The sequence below is a fragment of the Arabidopsis thaliana genome, chromosome 2 (assembly GCF_000001735.4).
Source record: "Arabidopsis thaliana chromosome 2, partial sequence".
NCBI lineage: Eukaryota > Viridiplantae > Streptophyta > Magnoliopsida > Brassicales > Brassicaceae > Arabidopsis > Arabidopsis thaliana.
This window is the reverse complement of record NC_003071.7, coordinates 12,522,749-12,542,852: the sequence shown is the minus strand read 5'-3', so window position 1 is coordinate 12,542,852 and position 20,104 is coordinate 12,522,749. Positions and strand designations below refer to the sequence as shown.

Here is a 20,104-nt window from a genome sequence, read left to right as displayed (position 1 = left end):
TTGATCTCTAATTTTTCTACCCACCACAACAGTCACAACGTCAAGAGATACGTTAGCTTTCCTCAATTTCTTCAAACAATCTCATAGCCTCGTATCATTAATTCATCATAAATAGCCATTTTTCATTATCATTTCTCATCAAAATACATCATTACACAACAATGGCTAGAGCAGAACAGAGCTCAACCCATGTTACATGGGGTCTTTAGTTTTTCTCAAACAATGAAACATGAGTCGATCCCATGTAGTTGGGGCTTAACCCTTAATCGAGGCCCATTATTTTGAGTAACCTAAGAAAAACATCAAAAGGCCTTACTGTGTACGAACGTCATTACTCATTATTATCATTCATTCATTCATTATGAATTTTTCTCAACCATAAATTCAGATCTCCAAGAAAATATCTTTGGGTCTGTGGCTCATAATCAGAGGTGGCTAAGACATTCAGACAGGGGTTTCAAAGGACAAAGTTAAACAATTCACGTAAAAGTATCTTTGGCCACCCTCACGACTAGTCTTCCACCTCTTGGCCTTAAATATGTGACCTTCATTGAAGAAAATAGTATCCAGAAATGGCTAAAGCAGAAGAAAACTTGAGAGACAAATGTAGATGGAGCCTTGGAGGCATGACCGCTCTCGTTACCGGTGGCTCCAAAGGCCTCGGGTCAGTCCCCCTACTAATCCAATATTGAATACATTAATATGTCATATTACATATTTGCACGTGTCAATATGTATACAACTGTGTTATGAATAGGGAAGCTGTGGTGGAGGAACTAGCCATGTTAGGAGCAAGAGTCCACACATGTGCTAGAAACGAAACTCAGCTTCAAGAATGCGTACGTGAATGGCAAGCTAAAGGGTTTGAGGTCACCACTTCTGTATGCGACGTTTCTTCTCGTGACCAACGAGAGAAACTCATGGAAAACGTTGCCTCTATCTTCCAAGGAAAACTCAACATCCTTGTAAGTTTATGTATAAGAGCATAATGCATAAGGTTTTGAGCAAGATCAAGTGATTTTTTTGTTGTGTATTTGTTGGAAGTGATCAAGTCATCATCTTATTTTAGAAGAGATATATTATATAGTGAAGTAACTGGTTTATATATATTCGTATCACACATCGAAGAGATACAAATATAATTGTTAACTACAAAACAGTTACATGTGTGTATGTGTCTCTACATTAGGTTGTCTTCTAGAGACGTGTCCCTTAGTCAAAGTGTGTCATGTAAACCTATAAATACAGTTTGTATATGTAATAAAAGTGTGTGGTTTTCGTTTTATAAAAACAGAGTGAAATATAGAGTAAGACAAAACAGAGTAAAATCTGTGTTGTCCGATCCTTAACAACTTTGAGAGTTCAAAGTTCTACATGGTATCAGAGCTATGGAGACAACAATGCAGCAAGTTATTCCAATCTTCAATGGTGAATCGTATGGCTTTTGGAAAATCAAGATGATAACCATCTTGAAAACAAGGAAGTTGTGGGATGTTATCGAAAATGGAATTACGTTGAGTTCGTCGTCTGAAAACTCACCGGCGTTAACTAGAGAGCGTGATGATCAAGTGATGAAGGATATGATGGCTCTTCAGATTCTTCAAAGTGCAGTTTCTGATTCAATATTTCCGAGAATCGCTCCGGCATCAAGCGCAAGAGAATAGATGGAGTTCCAAGGAAGTTCACAAGTAAAGATGATTAATCTTCAGACCTTGAGAAGAGAATATGAGAATCTGAAGATGGAGGAGAGTGAAAACATAAATGATTTCACAACCAAGTTGATTAATATGAGTAATCAACTAAGAGTTCATGGTGAAGAGAAAACCGATTACCAATTGGTTCAAAAGGTTCTTATCTCCTTACCGCAACAGTTTGATAGCATCGTTGCGGTCCTTGAACAAACAAAGGATCTATCAACTTTCTCTATGACAGAGATGATAGGTACTTTGAATGCGCATGAGAAGCGCTTGAGTCTCCGAGAAGAACGTATCAATGAGGGTGCGTTTTATGGAGAAAAGCTTGGCTCAAGAGCAGAAAACAAGCAAACAAAAATCGCCATGGGAAGACCAACATGTGGTGCAGCGTGTGTAAGAGGAACAATCACAATGAGGTAGACTGTTTCAGAAAGAAGAGTGAAAGCATTTCACAAAGAGGTGGAAGCTATGAAAGAAGATGCTATGTGTGCGACAAGCCAGGACACATAGCCAGAGATTGGAAACTTAAAAAAGGTGAAAGAGCACATCTAAGTAGTGAAGAATCAGAAGATGAAGAAGAAGATGAGTGTCATATTCTCTTTAGTGCTGTTGAAGAAAAAGAGATCTCAACAATTGGAGAAGAAACGTGGTTGGTAGATAGCGGATGTACCAATCACATGTCTAAAGATGTTAGACACTTCATCACTTTGGACCGCAACAAGAAAATTACCATAAGGATTGGTAATGGTCGAAAGGTCGTGTCTGAAGGCAGAGGAGATATAAGAGTATCCACAAACAAAGGAGATCATGTCATCAAAGATGTACTTTATGTACCCGAACTAGCAAGAAATTTGCTTAGTGTCTCTCAAATGATATCCAACGGATATCGAGTCATCTTTGAAGACAACAAGTGTGTGATTCAAGACTTAAAAGGAAAGAAGATCTTGGACATCAAGATGATGGATAGAAGTTTTCCAATTCGTTGGAAAAAATCTAGAGAAGAAGTGTATGCGGCATTCAAAGAAAAAGAAGAACAAGGAGGAGGGAATGATCTAAACGCTCAAATAGATCAAAATTTGGAGGGAGCAATGAATGACGTGAAGTGGATAGAAGACATGAGAGAAGAGTTGATGATGATAGAAAAGAACAAGACGTGGCAAGTTGTGGAGAGACCAAGCAATTGGAGCAGATCAGTTGAGGACAAGAAAAATACAAGTGGCTATGTCTTTACTTCTGGATCAGGTGCATTTTGTTGGAATTCTAGCAAACAGAAGAACGTTGCTCAATCAACGACCGAGGCGGAACTCTTTATCACATCAAGGTTCGAAGTTCTACGAGAAGAGCTAGACGTAACGATGAAGCCATGATCAAGGAGGAGTGTTGGAAGTGATCAAGTCATCATCTTATTTTAGAAGAGATATATTATATAGTGAAGTAACTGGTTTATATATATTCGTATCACACATCGAAGAGATACAAATATAATTGTTAACTACAAAACAGTTACATGTGTGTATGTGTCTCTACATTAGGTTGTCTTCTAGAGACGTGTCCCTTAGTCAAAGTGTGTCATGTAAACCTATAAATACAGTTTGTATATGTAATAAAAGTGTGTGGTTTTCGTTTTATAAAAACAGAGTGAAATATAGAGTAAGACAAAACAGAGTAAAATCTGTGTTGTCCGATCCTTAACAACTTTGAGAGTTCAAAGTTCTACAGTATTGTGGTTGCTTTGGGTCTATTATAAATATATAGGTAAACAATGCGGGAACGGGTATAACAAAGCCGACCACAGAGTATACAGCACAAGATTACTCATTTCTGATGGCTACAAATCTCGACTCAGCTTTTCATCTCTCACAGCTCGCGCATCCTTTGTTGAAAGCATCTGGTTCAGGGAGCATCGTGCTCATGTCCTCTACTGCAGGGGTTGTACATATCAATGTTGGTTCCATCTATGGAGCAACTAAAGGTTTATATATACTTTAATATATACTCAAACTATTAATGATCCTTTTACGTTCTGAGGCTAACATATAAATGAGTATTGTACATATATCTACGCGTTGTAGGAGCTATGAATCAGCTAGCAAAAAACTTAGCATGCGAGTGGGCAAGGGATAACATAAGGGTTAATTCTGTCTGTCCATGGTTCATAGCAACTCCTTTAGCTAACATTGTAAGGCAATAAAATGAGAAAAAAAATACAAAGATCTCCTTAATACTAAGAAATTTTATAACAGATGAATTTAACTTATGCCAAAATCTCTTAATTAGTATCTCAATGATGAAGAGTTAAAGAAAGAAGTGGAGCGTAAGACACCAATGGGACGTGTTGGAAACGCAAATGAAGTATCATCGCTTGTCGCATTTCTCTGCTTTCCGGCTGCTTCGTATATAACAGGTCAGACAATCTGCGTCGACGGAGGTTTCACGGTCAACTGCTTTTCTTTCAAGCCAGTGCTTTAAAGCATTGATTGTTTGTTTTATATTGCATCTATGTTTCTTCGTTTACTGTGTATTTTTATTTTAAAATAAACTCGCAATCTCTAGCGTCTAAAAGTGAGTTGAACTTCATCAAGTTCGTAGGTAAGACCAAACAAAACTCTATAACATTATTACAGAAAATTCCATGATTATTTTCTTTGATAAAGAAAAATAAAATGTGTTGCATCAACTAATTTGAGTCAAAACAATAAATTAATATTGTTCTTTGTTATTATGATATTTTTATAACAAAACATGAACAAGCCTAAATTGTAACAAAGGAACAACCCTCTTTAGTACTTTTCTTAACCACACCCTACCGGAAATAATGTCTAGATCTGCTAGTGGATACGGAGCCGTCATCATCCATCATCAGGAATTATTTTATTTTCTTAAACATGTGATCTCCGTTAAGAAACTACTAGCCAGGGATACCTAATACATGTGTGGTCCAACGGTCAATGTGCCAGAGATGACACTCAGCTTAAAGAACGCTTACGTAAATGGCAAGCAAAGGGTTTCAGGTCACCACTTCTGTCTGCGACGTTTCTTCTCGTGACCAACGAGAGAAACTCATGGAAACCGTTTCCTCTCTTTTTCAAGGAAAACTTAACATCCTTGAAAGTATATATATATATTATAAGCTTCTCCTCCTCGATCTTGGGAACTACAAGAACCAAATTATGTTGTGTTTATACATATATAGGTCAACAATGCTGGTACGTTTATACTCAAGCCGACCATTGAGTATACAGCAGAAGAATATTCGTTTATAATGGCTACAAATCTCGAGTCAGCTTGTAATGATATGGGTCTAAACTTGAGATTTTTGTTTAAGGGGGGTTTCTTGTAAAGTGGTCCGGTATTGTAACCATCAATTGAATAAATTGGTGATGTCCAAATATTTCCATAATATCAAGAGACAGATGAGCTTAGATAGACTGGTCTTGACGGTTGTGTAAAGTAAAATTTTACTGGGAGAGGAGTTTGCAGAGAATATTGCACCGAATATACCAATGCGGTGCGCTGGAGAGACAGAAAAAGTGGCTGCAATGACTGCATTGCTGTGTCTACCTGCATCTTCTTATGCTACAGGTCATGCCTTCTAATTAAACGCTTCCAGCCTTCCACCAAGTCAATCTCAAACCGGACAAGAATTTACATTCGATTTTTGTTATATCGGTTTCTTAAAATTTAGTTTGATACATTCGATATTTCAATGTTTTGTTTCCAACATTTTGAATGAGTTTGATGAATAATTCAATGCAATTTATCTTTGTTTTACGTTTGTTATAATAATGACTCTTATTAGACCCAATCAAAGAAATGTAATGAAAATAAACGATCTGGTCTCTTTTACCTGTAGTCTGTAGATGGTAGAAATAATTTAGGAAACTGACAATGAAATATGGGTTGACTAATTAGGCCAACTAGCTAAAAGAATGTTCATGTAGTAATATTTAAGGTTCTTTACATTGAACACAAAAAGCCACTATCATATCGTGCAACGTTTTACAACATAAAAAATCATCATAATGTGGAATTTGAGATGAGACAAAGTTCAAAACAATCACGTTCATTTTTTTATTTCTTTTTTGGTGTTAAACATTCTCGTAACATTCTCATGGTCAAACCTGACACCTAGACTTGGTCATATGATATTCTCTATAAGACTATACTCTTCACTGCAGAAACTGATATCCAGAAATGGCTAAAGCAGGAGAAAACTCGAGAGACAAATCTAGATGGAGCCTTGAAGGCATGACCGCTCTTGTTACAGGTGGCTCCAAAGGCCTCGGGTCAGTCCCACTTCTCCTACCTTACTTATGTTTTTTACTAGCTAGTTCAATGTTTTTTTTTTCATTTCAATGATATATTTTGTGGATCTTTTGATGGTATTTGGATGTTTAATTAATCAGCACAACCCTGACAAGAAAAAAGCTTAATGATGGTATTGCATGTCTACTTTGTATAGAGAAGCTGTAGTGGAGGAACTAGCCATGTTGGGAGCAAGAGTTCACACATGTGCCAGAGACGAAACTCAGCTTCAAGAACGCTTACGTGAATGGCAAGCCAAAGGATTTGAGGTCACCACTTCTGTCTGCGACGTCTCTTCTCGTGAGCAACGAGAGAAACTCATGGAAACCGTTTCCTCTGTCTTCCAAGGAAAACTCAACATCCTCGTAAGTTGATGTATATATATAATAGCATAGAAAAAAATCAAGTGATTTTGTTGTGTCTGGTTTAAGTCTATATATACACATATAGGTAAATAATGCGGGAACGGGTATAATAAAGCCGAGTACAGAGTATACAGCAGAAGATTACTCGTTTCTGATGGCTACAAATCTCGAGTCCGCTTTTCATCTCTCACAGATCGCGCACCCTTTGTTGAAAGCCTCTGGTTCCGGGAGCATCGTGTTCATGTCCTCTGTTGCTGGACTTGTGCATACCGGTGCATCAATCTATGGAGCATCTAAAGGTATATCATATATGTATACATTCAAACAATTAATGATGCATGGCGTTGTTATGAGACTTAACTAGCTAATGTATGTTTTAGGAGCTATGAATCAGCTAGGAAGAAGCTTAGCATGCGAGTGGGCAAGTGACAACATAAGGGTTAACTCTGTGTGTCCATGGGTCATAACAACTCCTTTAACTAGCTTTGTAAGGAAATTTGTTATCATAAATAAATACAAAGATCTCCTTGATGAAAATAAGAAAAATATATTACTATATAGTTTTAACTTAATTGAAAAATCTCTCAGATTTTCAGTGATGAAAAGTTAAGAAAAGCAGTGGAGGATAAGACACCAATGGGACGTGTTGGAGAAGCAAATGAAGTATCATCGCTTGTCGCATTTCTCTGTTTTCCGGCAGCTTCTTATATTACAGGTCAGACTATCTGCGTCGACGGAGGTGCTTCGGTGAATGGCTTCTCTTTCAAGCCTTAGAGTTAAAGCTTTGATTGTTTTTTTTTGCTTTTCTTTTGGTTTGATGTTTCTTAGTGTTTGTATGGTCCATGTAATTTCGTTATGATGATAATGTACGATGATGTGTATTAAGAGAAGGCAAACTGTTTCTTTTGTTAAATCTAAACTAATTTGATGAGAACCTCGCTATCAAACAATCATGATGGTGTTTCATGTTTAGAGAAGAGATTGATCTATCATCTGCGATTGTTACATATATCATATGTTTCTTCTTGTAAACTAGAGCAATATTAACCAAAAAAAAAGGCTAAAAATTATAGAAACAGAAAAGAATTTATCGTGAAATAAACTGGGATTGTTCTAAAAAGCATTCTACACATTGGCGTAAGAGCCATTCTTTTTGTACATGTGAAAGGAAAAACTCTAAAATCCTCACCATTTTTCTTTACACCATTCTCTGCCTTTTATCTCACTCACTCATCAGCCTAAGGGGGATCTTTGGTTCTATGTATAGTCAAAACGGTAAGAAACTACACAATGTACAGATTTTGCGGAGAACAAAACAAAGCTCTCTCTCATTATTTCTCCGCAGATTTTTGGTTTAGATCTTACCTAATTCTCAAAACGTTATGGCAGAGCCATCCACCCTAGTTAAGCTGTACAACACTTGCGGCCTTACGCCACCAGAGGCTGGGGTAATGACTGCAAAGCCATTCTCCTCTCTGCATATAAGAACAACCACTTAGAGACATTGTAATGCGATAGAATTGATTATATTGTCTCTCTCTAGCTTTTCGAATCTCAAAAGCAGCAAAACAATACGGAAACTTTGGATCGTAGAAGGGAAAGAACATGAGCATACCTCCAGCAGCAACGAGTTTTTCAACACGGGCAACGATATGCTTTCCGTAAGTGTATTTCTTTAGAGCATTCAGATGCACTTTAATACGAGTCAGTATCAGTTCACGCTGTTGGTCATCACATGTCTCCAGGACTTTTTGCACTACATAGTTTGCAAACTGATCCTTCATCATCGCCTATATACACAAGAAGAAACTTATGAGCTTATTAGATTCTTTGTTCGGTGTTCCCCCAGACCATCATCTGAAAGCATGTGTTTGACAAACCTGAAGAGGCTCGTTTTCATCAGTTGTGCCCAGCATCTCATTCACCAGCAATTCCCGTTCCTCAGGACCTCCAAAAGTCAAACACTTCTCAACAACGTTTGATGCAAACTTCTGTTGGCTCATCTGAACAATCTTCCCCGCTAACTCTTTGATTATCACAGTGCGCTCATCAGGCTTTCCATGCTCCAGTACATGCTGTACACAAAACATGTATCAGTTTAGATCAACCAATAAAAAAATCAAGAGTTGCAGTAAAACTCATCTTTTACAAACCTGAACAACATAGTTTCCATACTGATCTTGGGTCAGCATACTAACAGTGGACAGGATTTCTTCCATAACCTTACTCTGTGTATCAGGGTTATGGCAGTGTTCCAATACTCTCTGCAACAGGAGATGGGAAACAGTTTTACATAGAAGCATAAGATCGAAAAAGGTGTCATATTTCTTAATCACCAGTAGGAAGAACCTGAATAACACGGCACCCGTATGGGTGAGTGGAGAGGGTCACCACATGGCCAAAGAAAGTTGAAATAATAAACTCAATGTTTTCTTCAGGCACACATTCAATACACTTTTGAACCACATGGTTCCCATTCTGATCACGTACACATCGCATCACATGTCCATCAAGTTCTTTGACCATTTGGATTTTCTGGTCTAGATCAACCACCTCAATTGCCTAAAAAGTTAAAAATAGGAAACTCTAACTGTTCTTGAGAATGGAAAATATACTTATAGCGAACATTAAAACACGTGAGAACTAGACTTTACCTTCTGGATGACACGACAACCATACATCTGTAAGCTAAGAGGCAAAACATTGTCAATGAGTTTCTCTCCCAATTCTCTTCTCTGTGGTGGGAGTCCATGCTCAAAGAACTGTAGGAAGATAAGCAACATCCAGGAATCTCTCATGTTACTATGTCTCACTCTCAACTCCAAATAAAATCAAAGAGGAAGACTAAATAAATCTATACCTTCTGAATCACATAGTTTCCAAAAACGTCAGTCATCAGGGCAAGAGCTTTTGGCATGATCTCCTCATAAACCATGTTTTTCTCATCAGTTGTTGCTGTCTCGAGTTTCTGCTGAATAAACCGGCTTCCATACTGATCCGAACTGGTCATGAAAATCCCCAAGTACGCGTTAGCTTGGGACAAAGTGTACACAAGAAAAAAGGTAAAAGAATTTAAAGGGAATACCTGAACTCTACAACATGGCCAGCTATTTCAGAAAGTTCGAACCCTCTTGTTTTGTTACTTTTGAACTCTTCAAGCATTGAAGATCCAAATCCTTCATCCAAACTAGCATCCATGTGCCAAGAACCCATTACCCCTCCAGTATAGTTTCTTGTTGCAGCGGGATATCGCATATTTACTTCACCTCGTCTCATAGGGCTGTAAGGTGACATAAGAGAGTTTGGCATACCATGATGAGCCAATGGGCTGCCAGGATATGACATATTAGACCCAAATGTTGGACTGCCATAATAGCTATGGCTGTTAGGGCTCCCTGATTTGTAAGGAAGACCATACTGTGATTTCTGAGATCCGAGATAAGCCCTCTGAATTTCAAGCATATTCATGTATGAATTACCATAGTTCCTGTCCATTGAAGGGTCATTAAGAAGATCAAACGAATCAGCATTTTCAGAGAACCTTGCATACTGATGATACATCGGGTCTGCAAGATGTGACGGGTGACCCGTACCTCCTTCCATCATTCGATTACCGACCCTGCCAATATTTCGTGATTCAGAGAGGTTTTGACCAGAAGAAACAAAACTTCCACCATGAAGTCTGGAGTCCATTGCAGAATATCCCAAAGTGGCAGAAGCATTTTCATACATTGGAGAATAGTTATTAGTTCCAAGTTGGTTAGCCATCATAGAAGCTACAGCTGGATTTAATGCGTAATAGTTTGGGCTATCATGATGCTGGTAAGGATTAGCTACTCCACTTCCACTATTATATGCAGATCCTTGTGACCCTCTCATTTGTGAATTCCTGCACGAAGCAGTTCCCCTAGCTTGATCAGATCTGTTTGGGAACCCATGTGGATTGACTTCATTATGCCCATCTTGCAGTCCAAACATATAGTTCCTGACCTTTTCGACATCTTGCTCAGCCTGACCACGTTCATCTAGCCCGCCAGTGCCTGACAGGTTCAAGCCGGATAAAGCATTGACAAGATCAGAAGACTCGTTGAGACCAGATGTAACACCGTTGAACGGGCTTTGATTACTTGTGTTCCTCTTATCATTTGAACTCACTCTTCCACTGCCAATGGGAGTAAGGCAAGGACTAGGCACCCTAGCAATGCCCTGTGGATCTGGAGTTCCATTTCTAGACAAAGATGAACCCAGAACAGCTGCATAGCAGTATGGAGATGGCGCTCCAATGCCTTGTGATGCAGATGGAGACAGGTTATTATTAGAGTCAACATTCTCATCAAAGGTATTACGACTAGCAGGACGTGAGGGCTGCTGTACAACAGGATGCCCCATATCCGCCTACACAAAAGTAATCCACCAAGTTTATATAAGCAAGAGTATTCAGGAGAACTATACACAACACATACACACAGAGAAACATTAGCAGAGTATCAAAAAATAACCAACCTGAAAGATATCAGCAAAACTCTTCTGCTTGCCTCCAAGTCCCAAACCAATCAATCCATTAGCATCCCACTCAGAAGCAGAAGCACCAGGTTTTCCAGCCTCAAAACCAGGTGGCATAGAGAACAAAGACCGACTGTCATTCACTTTTCTCCTATCCCCAACACCACCTAACACATTATTACTCCCTTTAAGCCTCTGAGCAACCCTCAAATCCTCCCTAGACATCAAAGGAGGTGGCAACCTCGGATTCAACTTCATATTAGCATAGTAATAAGACAAGTAAGCTGGATCTTTCCTAAACTCCTCATCATCACCACCAAACCCATTACCCTTATTAACTCCACCAAATTCCAGAAAAGAAGCCCCACCTCCGCCGCTAAAAAGCCCTCCGGCAGCACTAAGAGAACCATCAACAGTCGGTGGAGCAGAGCCACTTCTATACAAGTTAAGCTCTCTCTCAAGCTCATCCGCCTCTACTTGCCTTCTCTGCTGCTCACCAAGCAATACTCCAATCTCTTTCTCGTAATCATCCCCAAAAGATGAATCTTCGTTACCTCTATGCATCGGTCTTCTCCCTAGTTCCGGTATCATCATCACCTAAACAACAAGAAACCCCCAAAATCAATTACGCTAAAAATCCTAAAGATGACACCTTTATACCCCAAAACTAAACCCAAAGATCAAAACTTTAAGCTAGTACTCAAAATCCAATCTCCATGTATTACTGTCGTTTTCAATTAAAAAAAAAAAAAACCCTAAACACAATGATCAGATGATGAGAAATAGAAAAATCGAAACTTTAAGAAGAAACTGGGTTTTATAGAGAGTTAGAAGAAAAAAATCGACGGCGATGTAAGAAACCCTTAGGGTTTTTGTGAAAAAAAATTTTAAAAAAAAAATTTACTGTGAATCATTATTAGGGTTGTTGTTGTTGATCTGACCTAGTGATTGCATAAGGAATTGAAAAATTATAAAAAGCATTAATTAAAAAAAAAAAAACAGAGCAAAACTTTAATATTGTCTTTTGTGTTTCAGAGAGAGCTGAGGAATCTCAGACTCACACGTTTGGAGCTGTTTCGAGTTCTTCTGTCTTCTGTGTGTGTTTCAGTTTTGGGTTTAAGGACACAGCTTTAACAAAGTACAACACTTCAAGATTCTATGATTATTTTTTCTATTTATATATACTTATAATTTTGGATATATGCTTATTTCGCGAGAGAAGATATATACGTAAATGTTAATATTCTTTATAAGAAAATATACTCAAAGATCTTCCTGTTGAAATTTTTTTAAAAAAAATTGTAATCTAATTTTTCATCATTTAAATTGGATTAAAAATGACATAATTTCGGTATTTAATACTTAAAACATGAATTGTTACAAACTGTTTTCATTCAAACTTTAGAATGTAAGCTATTTAGTCCAGCTGTGTTTTTTTCTGACTAGATATTAATGGAATCATACTATTTCTGTTTTTCTGTTTTTGATATGATTCAGATTGATTCACCAAAAACAGAAATAAATAAAAGGTGTGAAACTCTGAAACAAAAAGTCCATTTGATTTGCATGTTCTCTCTGCAATAGTATAGTTTCTTTGTTATAAATGCTCCTTTTTGAAGTAAAATCAAATACCAAAAGGTAAACATTGTGAGTTTTCAGAAAATGGAAGTTTTTTTTTTACTTGGTTACCACCTACTATCACTGTTCATCTTTTAATGTATTTATTTCCTAATTTGGAGGTTAAAAGTTGGTCATTAGTCAAACCTCTCTCTTTAAATGTATCAATTTAATGGCATTATTTGTAACTATTCCGGTTAAAATGTTGTCCATAACGGTTAGAATGAGAGTAATGCGATTAAATTAAGAAAGGTATCTTTGAGTCTCCGATCGTGCTTGGTCATGATTGCCCTCCGAAGTCCACGAGTCGGCGTGCGAATCGGTGTTGGTCTAAGGACGGCAAAATGAAATTTTGTTAGGCTTTAAATTCATATAATGGGCTTTAGTTTCAATTTTATTTTATCCATTTTGTAAATTTGATTAGTTATAAGGCCCAATGAATTCGGCCTTATAAATCGAATTTATTCGTTTGTATACGTATGGTATTCATGGTTTTGGTCCTTTTGGAAGCCACCATTCTTATGATTAGTTGAATTATTCTTGTCACCGACTAATAATCACATTATTTTATAAATTCAAAGTCAAGCGTTATTATAATGGCTAAACTTACACGCTGAAACACTAGAAGAGAATATATTTTTTGGGTGATATACCTATTGATCGAATCATGAGTTGGTTAGTAAATTGTGTATGATCAATTTTTCGTAAAACCAATTTCCAAATAAAGTAATGATAATTTTCTCTCAAAAAAAATCTCAAGAGGATTTACAAAAGCACAGTAAAGTAATTTATTCTTTCAGAAAACAAAAAGTTATGTAGTTACAACTTGTTAATGTTTATTGGATACAAACATAAATGTTAAAAATATGTAATAAGTAAAGGAAAGGGTTGAAGTTGGTAAACCTACAAGGCTACAACTAACGACCAACATTATTATGTTCTTTCTTACTTTTAGTAAAACCATGTTTCTAAATTTCTAATTCCTCATCATTTACCAGTATCACTTTAGCCTTAACTAATACCATCTCTTGTTTACTAGTTACTTTCTGAACTTATATTTTAATTTCTAAATTTGGTTGTTAGCAAATTTAGTAAACATTCACGAGACGTGTAAAAAAACCCCAAAAAAAAGTATATTTTAAAGAAATCGAAACTCCTCAAGAATTTGGTGCCTTGTTTATTTGTACTTACTATACTTTTCTCATCGTGAACACACAATTTTTTTTTTATAGCTTAGATTCATTTCATCACAAACTATGTGCAAGTTATTCATTTGAAGTAATCGATTTTTAAGTATCGTCTAACAATTTACTCGAAGCTAAATTCGCAAGAACCTTCTTGCCACCTATTAATTAGATATTTTTCCAAATCATATAGTTTTTTTTACTTTTTACATTCTTTTCCTACTATGAGCAAGACACCAATCTTAACTTACATTTCAAACATTCCTAATTAAGTTCGATGTTTTCTTATAGTCAGATGAGATAAATGGAAATGAAGTGAGTAATCTCACCAAATTTAAACATTGAATGCACCATCTTAATTCTAAAGTTACCAAATATCTAGAGAAAAAGGAGATGAGACAGATTAACAGTAGATTTGCCAAGTGAAGCTGAATCCAACGATCGTTGTCTTATGTTGCTTGAAAGGAATGGAATAATTGGGTAAAGTGTCAAAGAGAGAGTCTTCCAAGAGACTGTGAAGATCCTTAAAGCTTAGATTCACTCAAGACTCTCTTTTGTTGGAACATATGTTTTCAAACAACCAACGTACACGTCCCAATCCTCTACATCATCCCTGCTTACTATAATATATCACTGTACTCGTTATTTACTTATCTTACTTTGGTATCGCCACATATTTATATAAAATAATATTTGATATAAAGTTTACTTCTCTTTCGAAGTTTTGATATCCGAAAATTTTTCAAGTAACTCTTTAACAAAAAAAAAATTCAAGTAACTAAATTAAATTTGAGATTTTTAATTGTTTGAATAAAAATTTGATCTAAAATGATATTAATTTGAAAATTGTCCATAACAGTAAAATTTCATAAGTCTTTTTGTTCAAAAGTAATCAAGTAATCTTATTAAATTTCTAAGCAAAAGTTTAGTCATTTTATTAATTACCTCAATAATATGCATTATACTAAAACATCAGTCCCTTTTCTTTTCTTTTCTTTTTTGTCAAAGAAAACATCACTCCCTTAGAAACAGATGGGATTATTTTTGTTGTTGTCTCGACTAGCGATTATCTGTTCTTATATATCTAATATATATTTTTAATAAATTAATCATTTGTTGGTACGAAAGCTTGTATGTAGAGCTATAATCATCAAAGTTATTAAAGCACACAATTAGTTAACTTGGAATTCACTCGGTTTGTCCAACCATTGGAACAACTATAACATCAACACTAAATCATCTTATTCATAAATCATAACTTATCCGAATACACTACAAATTATTTTTACTTTTATTTTTATTTTGTTACCAACCATTAACCCTACCATTTGCCTCTCTCACTTATATATTGCACAACATTCTCCCTCTATTTTCAAATACACCACTTGAGAGCTTCACCAGAAAACTATATAAAAAGAAAACCATATTTCATACTTTGGATATAAAACATATAACTTTCCTTCAATATTCAAACAAATATTGAACATGGTTACGTGGGTTTTGAATTATCTTCTTGTGGCATTTCTATTTGCCATTAGTTACAACATCGATGCAGCATCTGCAGGAATCACGCGGCACTACCAATTCGATGTATTTATTAATTAGTCTCACTTTGGGACAAAATATAATTTCGTTAGCCTCTCAATTTTTTTTTGTTTAATCATACTCATACACATTTGAAATCACTTATTCTATTTTTCGTCTGGCAGATTCAACTGAAAAACATCACAAGGTTGTGCAAGACAAAAACAATCGTGACGGTCAACGGAAAATTCCCAGGACCTAGAGTTACCGCAAGAGAAGGAGATAATCTACAAATCAAAGTTGTTAATCATGTATCCAATAACATTTCTATACATTGGTATAAAGAAACTCGTATTATATATATCAATCTTCCACTTCTTTCTTTAATTTTTATTACAGATTCTTTAAGTTCCTTGAGCCTCATTGAATTGATTAGTGTATAAATGTAGGCATGGTATCCGGCAGCTAAGGAGTGGTTGGGCGGATGGACCGTCCTATGTGACACAATGTCCAATTCGGATGGGACAAAGTTATGTTTACAACTTCACGGTGACTGGACAAAGAGGAACCTTGTGGTGGCATGCTCATATTCAGTGGATGAGAGCTACTGTGTACGGACCATTAATCATTCTCCCTAAGCTTCATCAGCCTTACCCTTTTCCCAAACCCTACAAACAAGTCCCTATACTCTTTGGTAATTATATATGTTTTGTCCTCTTAGTCGTAACCTTTTACCTTACGTATGAGTCCCAAAAGACTGATCAATGTTCTATGATTACCTTAGATAGTAATTGATATTACTTGGACGCTCTAATCTTTATCAAATTCAAATCGATTAGAAGTTGATCAACAAAAAAAATCAAAAAACTTGTTTAAATAGACGTCTAAATGGCTAATTAGTTCGTCAATGTGCATGTTCAATATATATATATAATTTTTTTTTTATAAGTTTTTTTAGAACAGTGTTTTGATTAAATGATTGAACAACTAATGTTTTTGAGTTGTGCATAGGTGAGTGGTTTAATGCTGATCCTCAAGCAGTGGTGCAACAAGCTCTTCAGACGGGTGCAGGTCCAAATGCATCTGATGCTCATACTTTTAATGGGCTCCCAGGTCCATTATACAATTGCTCTACAAAAGGTAAATGATCACTTTTCTATATGTGATTAATTTTAAAATAAGACGCCAATTCAAGTTTTTGTAACACACAATGCACATATTTTTTAGACACATACAAACTGATGGTGAAACCTGGAAAGACGTATCTACTACGATTAATCAATGCTGCACTCAATGACGAACTCTTCTTCACCATAGCCAATCATACATTGACGGTCGTAGAAGCGGATGCTTGCTACGTTAAACCATTTCAAACCAACATCGTGCTTCTCGGCCCGGGCCAAACCACCAATGTACTACTCAAAACCAAACCTATTTATCCAAATGCAACCTTCTACATGTTGGCAAGACCGTACTTCACGGGCCAAGGAACAATTGATAATACAACCGTCGCGGGAATTCTCCAATACCAACATCATACCAAGTCTTCTAAGAATCTTTCTATCATTAAACCATCTCTCCCTCCCATCAATAGCACTAGCTACGCCGCAAATTTCACAAAGATGTTTAGAAGTTTGGCAAGTTCTACATTTCCGGCAAACGTGCCAAAAGTCGTGGACAAACAATATTTCTTTGCCATCGGTTTAGGAACCAACCCTTGTCCTAAAAACCAAACATGCCAAGGACCAACTAATACAACGAAATTTGCAGCATCTATCAACAACGTGTCTTTCATCTTACCAAACAAGACTTCTCTATTACAATCATACTTCGTTGGCAAATCCAAGAATGTTTTCATGACCGATTTCCCAACTGCCCCTATTATTCCATTTAATTACACGGGTACGCCACCAAACAACACAATGGTCTCAAGAGGGACCAAAGTTGTGGTCTTGAAGTACAAGACAACTGTTGAATTGGTGTTACAGGGCACTAGCATCTTGGGTATTGAGGCCCACCCTATACATCTTCATGGCTTCAACTTTTATGTGGTGGGTCAAGGCTTTGGCAATTTTAACCCGGCCCGTGACCCAAAACATTATAACCTAGTCGATCCGGTCGAACGAAACACCATCAATATCCCTTCCGGTGGATGGGTCGCCATCCGCTTCCTTGCCGATAATCCCGGTAAGGGTTTATGAGTAGATATTTATTTTTTTGTCAATAACATGTATTATACAATTTTGGATTTAGGTAGTTACACAACAAAATCTCTAATTTTAATGATTAATAGTACTCACAAACTATATGTTTTATTCTAATATTTGTTTGATGGTGATAGGTGTGTGGCTGATGCATTGCCACATTGAGATTCATTTGAGTTGGGGTCTGACCATGGCTTGGGTTGTTTTGGACGGTGACCTTCCAAATCAGAAGCTCCTTCCTCCACCCTCAGATTTCCCTAAATGTTGACTATGACCGATCCAACGCCTCTGCAAATGCCACATCACCTTTTTCCCTTTCTTGGAATGATATTTCTGAAGTGCAATATATGTCTCTTTTTCGTTTTTTTTTCTTCATTTTATTTCTTTCCTCTTTAATACTTTTGTGTTTTGAGATTTCTGAGTTTTTTTATCCCTTTGCTTGATGATTTGTTGTATAAAGAGTGAACTGAAAAACGATGGTCGCGTTAGTAATTTCTGTGTACGATATGTTGACGCAAAATAAATAATCGTAAAGTTTTGTAATAAACGAAAAAGGCATTAGCACAAATCTGCAATGCTCGTGATTTTTTTTCTTAAACATAACGTTTTTGTCTATGATAATGACAAAAGATGGAGTCGTTGAAAACTTTTCATTGGATTCCCAATACAAATATTCCAGGAAAAGAAAATCCCTAATAAAGTGAAAAGATAGATTTCATTTCACGTCAATAATGCCGACTAGTTTCTAAGTACGTAACTGTGTTTATACATTATATAGTAATTTGATTTTAAGTTTCTGTAGAAATAAAATGGGGCATATATTGATACTAACCAAATATTATTTGTCAAGAGGGAATCTTTCTTCCATCAAAGAGACAAAAACCCAGAAAGCAAACAGAAAAAATACTGCCACCAAATACTGCCATAAAATGCAAAAAGGAATAAAATAATAAATTAATAAAGCTAAAGAAAAAACAAAATTCGAGTAGAGTTCCAGACATTATTGGTGTTTGCAAGATCTATAGTAGCATCATGCCCATTATTTTGATAATATTCTTATCATCATTATATTGACATTACCTGGACTCCATTATCGTCTCGTAATCAATAATAAGTTAAAAGAAAAGCTTCAGATCTTTGACCAGATTATATGAATCATGAATTCATTTTAAAATGATTATGATATCAAATAATAGTAATATCAATTTATAAAAACATTAATGAAGATTAATTAATAAAAACATTAAAATTAAGATTAAGTTTGTTAAATTGTTTCACTACTTTTTCCAGAGACCTTGAAAATGACTATTCAGTGTAAATCTCAACAAAAACACTGTACTTCATGATACACTAATTAATCCTTAAGAAGTTAAGGTATCATCTATTAATATTTATAATCTAAACAACGACATCAACAATTCCTATGATTGCATCAATGATACATACACACACATGTCTATGATTGTGTATATATGTAGCATATGCAAGTCATTTAATTGAAAAAAATGAGCATAGAAACCCTAATTTTTTAAACAAAAACTCTTCTTACAATGTACTTGTATGGAAACCCTTAATAATCAAACTGATCTAATTACAAGGAAACAAAAAAAAAGGGGCAGAAGAAGATGAAGATCTAATTAAGAATCTCCATGTTTGTGCCAACAAACAAGCATAGCCACACACCTTCTCATGATGTAAAACCTTGCCTTCTGTTCTTTAGCCAAGCTGCTATATTTCTGAGTGATAGAAGAAGATGATGAAGAAGAAGATCTTCTCTCTTTTCTTGAGAAGCTTCTTGAGATTGAAGAGGAAGAAGAAGAGGACGAGGAGGAAGAAGGAACAGAGCATTTAGTAGAGGAACTCCTTACGAATATTGGAGACTTTGTGGAGGAAGCACTCGTTGAGAAGCTTCTAGAAAACTTTGACTTAGAGGAGGAAGAAGAAGCTGTTGTGTCTTTCTTCGACAGCTTCCACTTCTCCTCCATCAATAATGTGTTCAGATCCAGATGAATGGGTCTTAAGTGTGTTTCTGTTGTATTTGATTGTGAGTTTGTGGTGATTGAACTCGCAGAAGAGATAGTGATTCAGAGAGAGAGAGAGAGGAGTAGAGAGAGTGAGAGTGTCTCTTTGCTTATTATATATGGTACTTCTTTAATAATACTTGTAAATGAATCAATTGAGATAACACATGGCAAAAAAAATCAATGGAAGAAAAATGAAAATTCTGTTATTATATTTTAATATTTAATTAGCTCTTCATGAGGTATGAACTTTTTGCCATCCAGTTAGGAACTATTTTTTTGGCGTCGAGTTAGAAACTATTTAGTGTCCACTTGTTTTAAACTATCTAAAGTTATGCTACTATTTTAGTCTATAAACTTGATGGTATTTGGTTCAACTATGACAAAAGATCCGTAGAATTAGTTTGACTAGCTTGTAACTAAACCACGTCTATGTTTTTTTCCAACATGTATAAAGAGTAAAGACGTTGAACAAATTAGTAGTTTCCAAAAAGCAAAATTAATGGTTTCCCAAAGGTTGTTTATCCTAGAAAAGTTAATCTCAAAAGGAGGTGTACTTAACATCTTTTTACACTATTTACGGTAACATTTTCTTACACCTTTTTTGTCCGCATCTTCTCTAGTTTAAATCTATTTAAATAGTAAAAATACGTGTTTACGAAAAAAATTATGAATATCTTACCACTT

The 20,104-nt window shown here is 35.9% G+C and overlaps 5 protein-coding genes and 2 pseudogenes across 8 annotated transcripts; 5 read left to right on the top strand and 2 right to left on the bottom strand.

The window, feature by feature from the left end:
* The first annotated feature begins 387 nt into the window (after positions 1-387).
* AT2G29170 (NAD(P)-binding Rossmann-fold superfamily protein) lies at positions 388-1,203 on the top strand. The gene is made up of 2 exons (NM_128473.4): positions 388-664; positions 758-1,203. Exons 1-2 carry the CDS (start codon positions 573-575, stop codon positions 987-989), a joined length of 324 nt encoding a protein of 107 aa, NP_180480.2. The 5' UTR covers positions 388-572; the 3' UTR covers positions 990-1,203.
* A 185-nt stretch (positions 1,204-1,388) lies between these two features.
* Positions 1,389-3,041, top strand: AT2G29165 (annotated as a pseudogene; the record flags this gene model as incomplete). The annotated part of the gene is made up of 1 exon: positions 1,389-3,041.
* A 347-nt stretch (positions 3,042-3,388) lies between these two features.
* Positions 3,389-4,332, top strand: AT2G29160 (annotated as a pseudogene). The gene is made up of 3 exons: positions 3,389-3,666; positions 3,767-3,873; positions 3,972-4,332.
* A 1,556-nt stretch (positions 4,333-5,888) lies between these two features.
* AT2G29150 (NAD(P)-binding Rossmann-fold superfamily protein) lies at positions 5,889-7,138 on the top strand (the record flags this gene model as incomplete). The annotated part of the gene is made up of 5 exons (NM_128472.1): positions 5,889-5,980; positions 6,157-6,364; positions 6,450-6,663; positions 6,745-6,851; positions 6,953-7,138. 5 exons carry the CDS (start codon positions 5,889-5,891, stop codon positions 7,136-7,138), a joined length of 807 nt encoding a protein of 268 aa, NP_180479.1.
* A 257-nt stretch (positions 7,139-7,395) lies between these two features.
* Positions 7,396-12,015, bottom strand: PUM3 (pumilio 3). 2 transcript variants are annotated; one of them, NM_128471.4, is made up of 10 exons: positions 11,929-12,015; positions 10,868-11,464; positions 9,450-10,759; positions 9,225-9,366; positions 9,019-9,126; positions 8,714-8,926; positions 8,518-8,628; positions 8,245-8,439; positions 7,980-8,154; positions 7,396-7,839 (listed from the first exon to the last, which is right to left on the bottom strand). In NM_128471.4, exons 2-10 carry the CDS (start codon positions 11,459-11,461, stop codon positions 7,793-7,795), a joined length of 2,895 nt encoding a protein of 964 aa, NP_180478.1. In that variant the 5' UTR covers positions 11,462-11,464; positions 11,929-12,015; the 3' UTR covers positions 7,396-7,792. The 2 variants fall into 2 exon arrangements, with proteins under 2 accessions (NP_180478.1, NP_001324126.1); NM_001336202.1 differs by having other exon boundaries at positions 7,415-7,839; positions 10,868-12,015.
* A 3,034-nt stretch (positions 12,016-15,049) lies between these two features.
* On the top strand, positions 15,050-18,026 carry LAC2 (laccase 2). The gene is made up of 6 exons (NM_128470.5): positions 15,050-15,258; positions 15,378-15,529; positions 15,642-15,886; positions 16,204-16,332; positions 16,420-17,379; positions 17,534-18,026. Exons 1-6 carry the CDS (start codon positions 15,154-15,156, stop codon positions 17,662-17,664), a joined length of 1,722 nt encoding a protein of 573 aa, NP_180477.1. The 5' UTR covers positions 15,050-15,153; the 3' UTR covers positions 17,665-18,026.
* A 633-nt stretch (positions 18,027-18,659) lies between these two features.
* Positions 18,660-19,577, bottom strand: RTFL2 (ROTUNDIFOLIA like 2). The gene has a single exon (NM_179799.2). It carries the CDS (start codon positions 19,379-19,381, stop codon positions 19,034-19,036), a length of 348 nt encoding a protein of 115 aa, NP_850130.1. The 5' UTR covers positions 19,382-19,577; the 3' UTR covers positions 18,660-19,033.
* Positions 19,578-20,104: the final 527 nt, after the last annotated feature.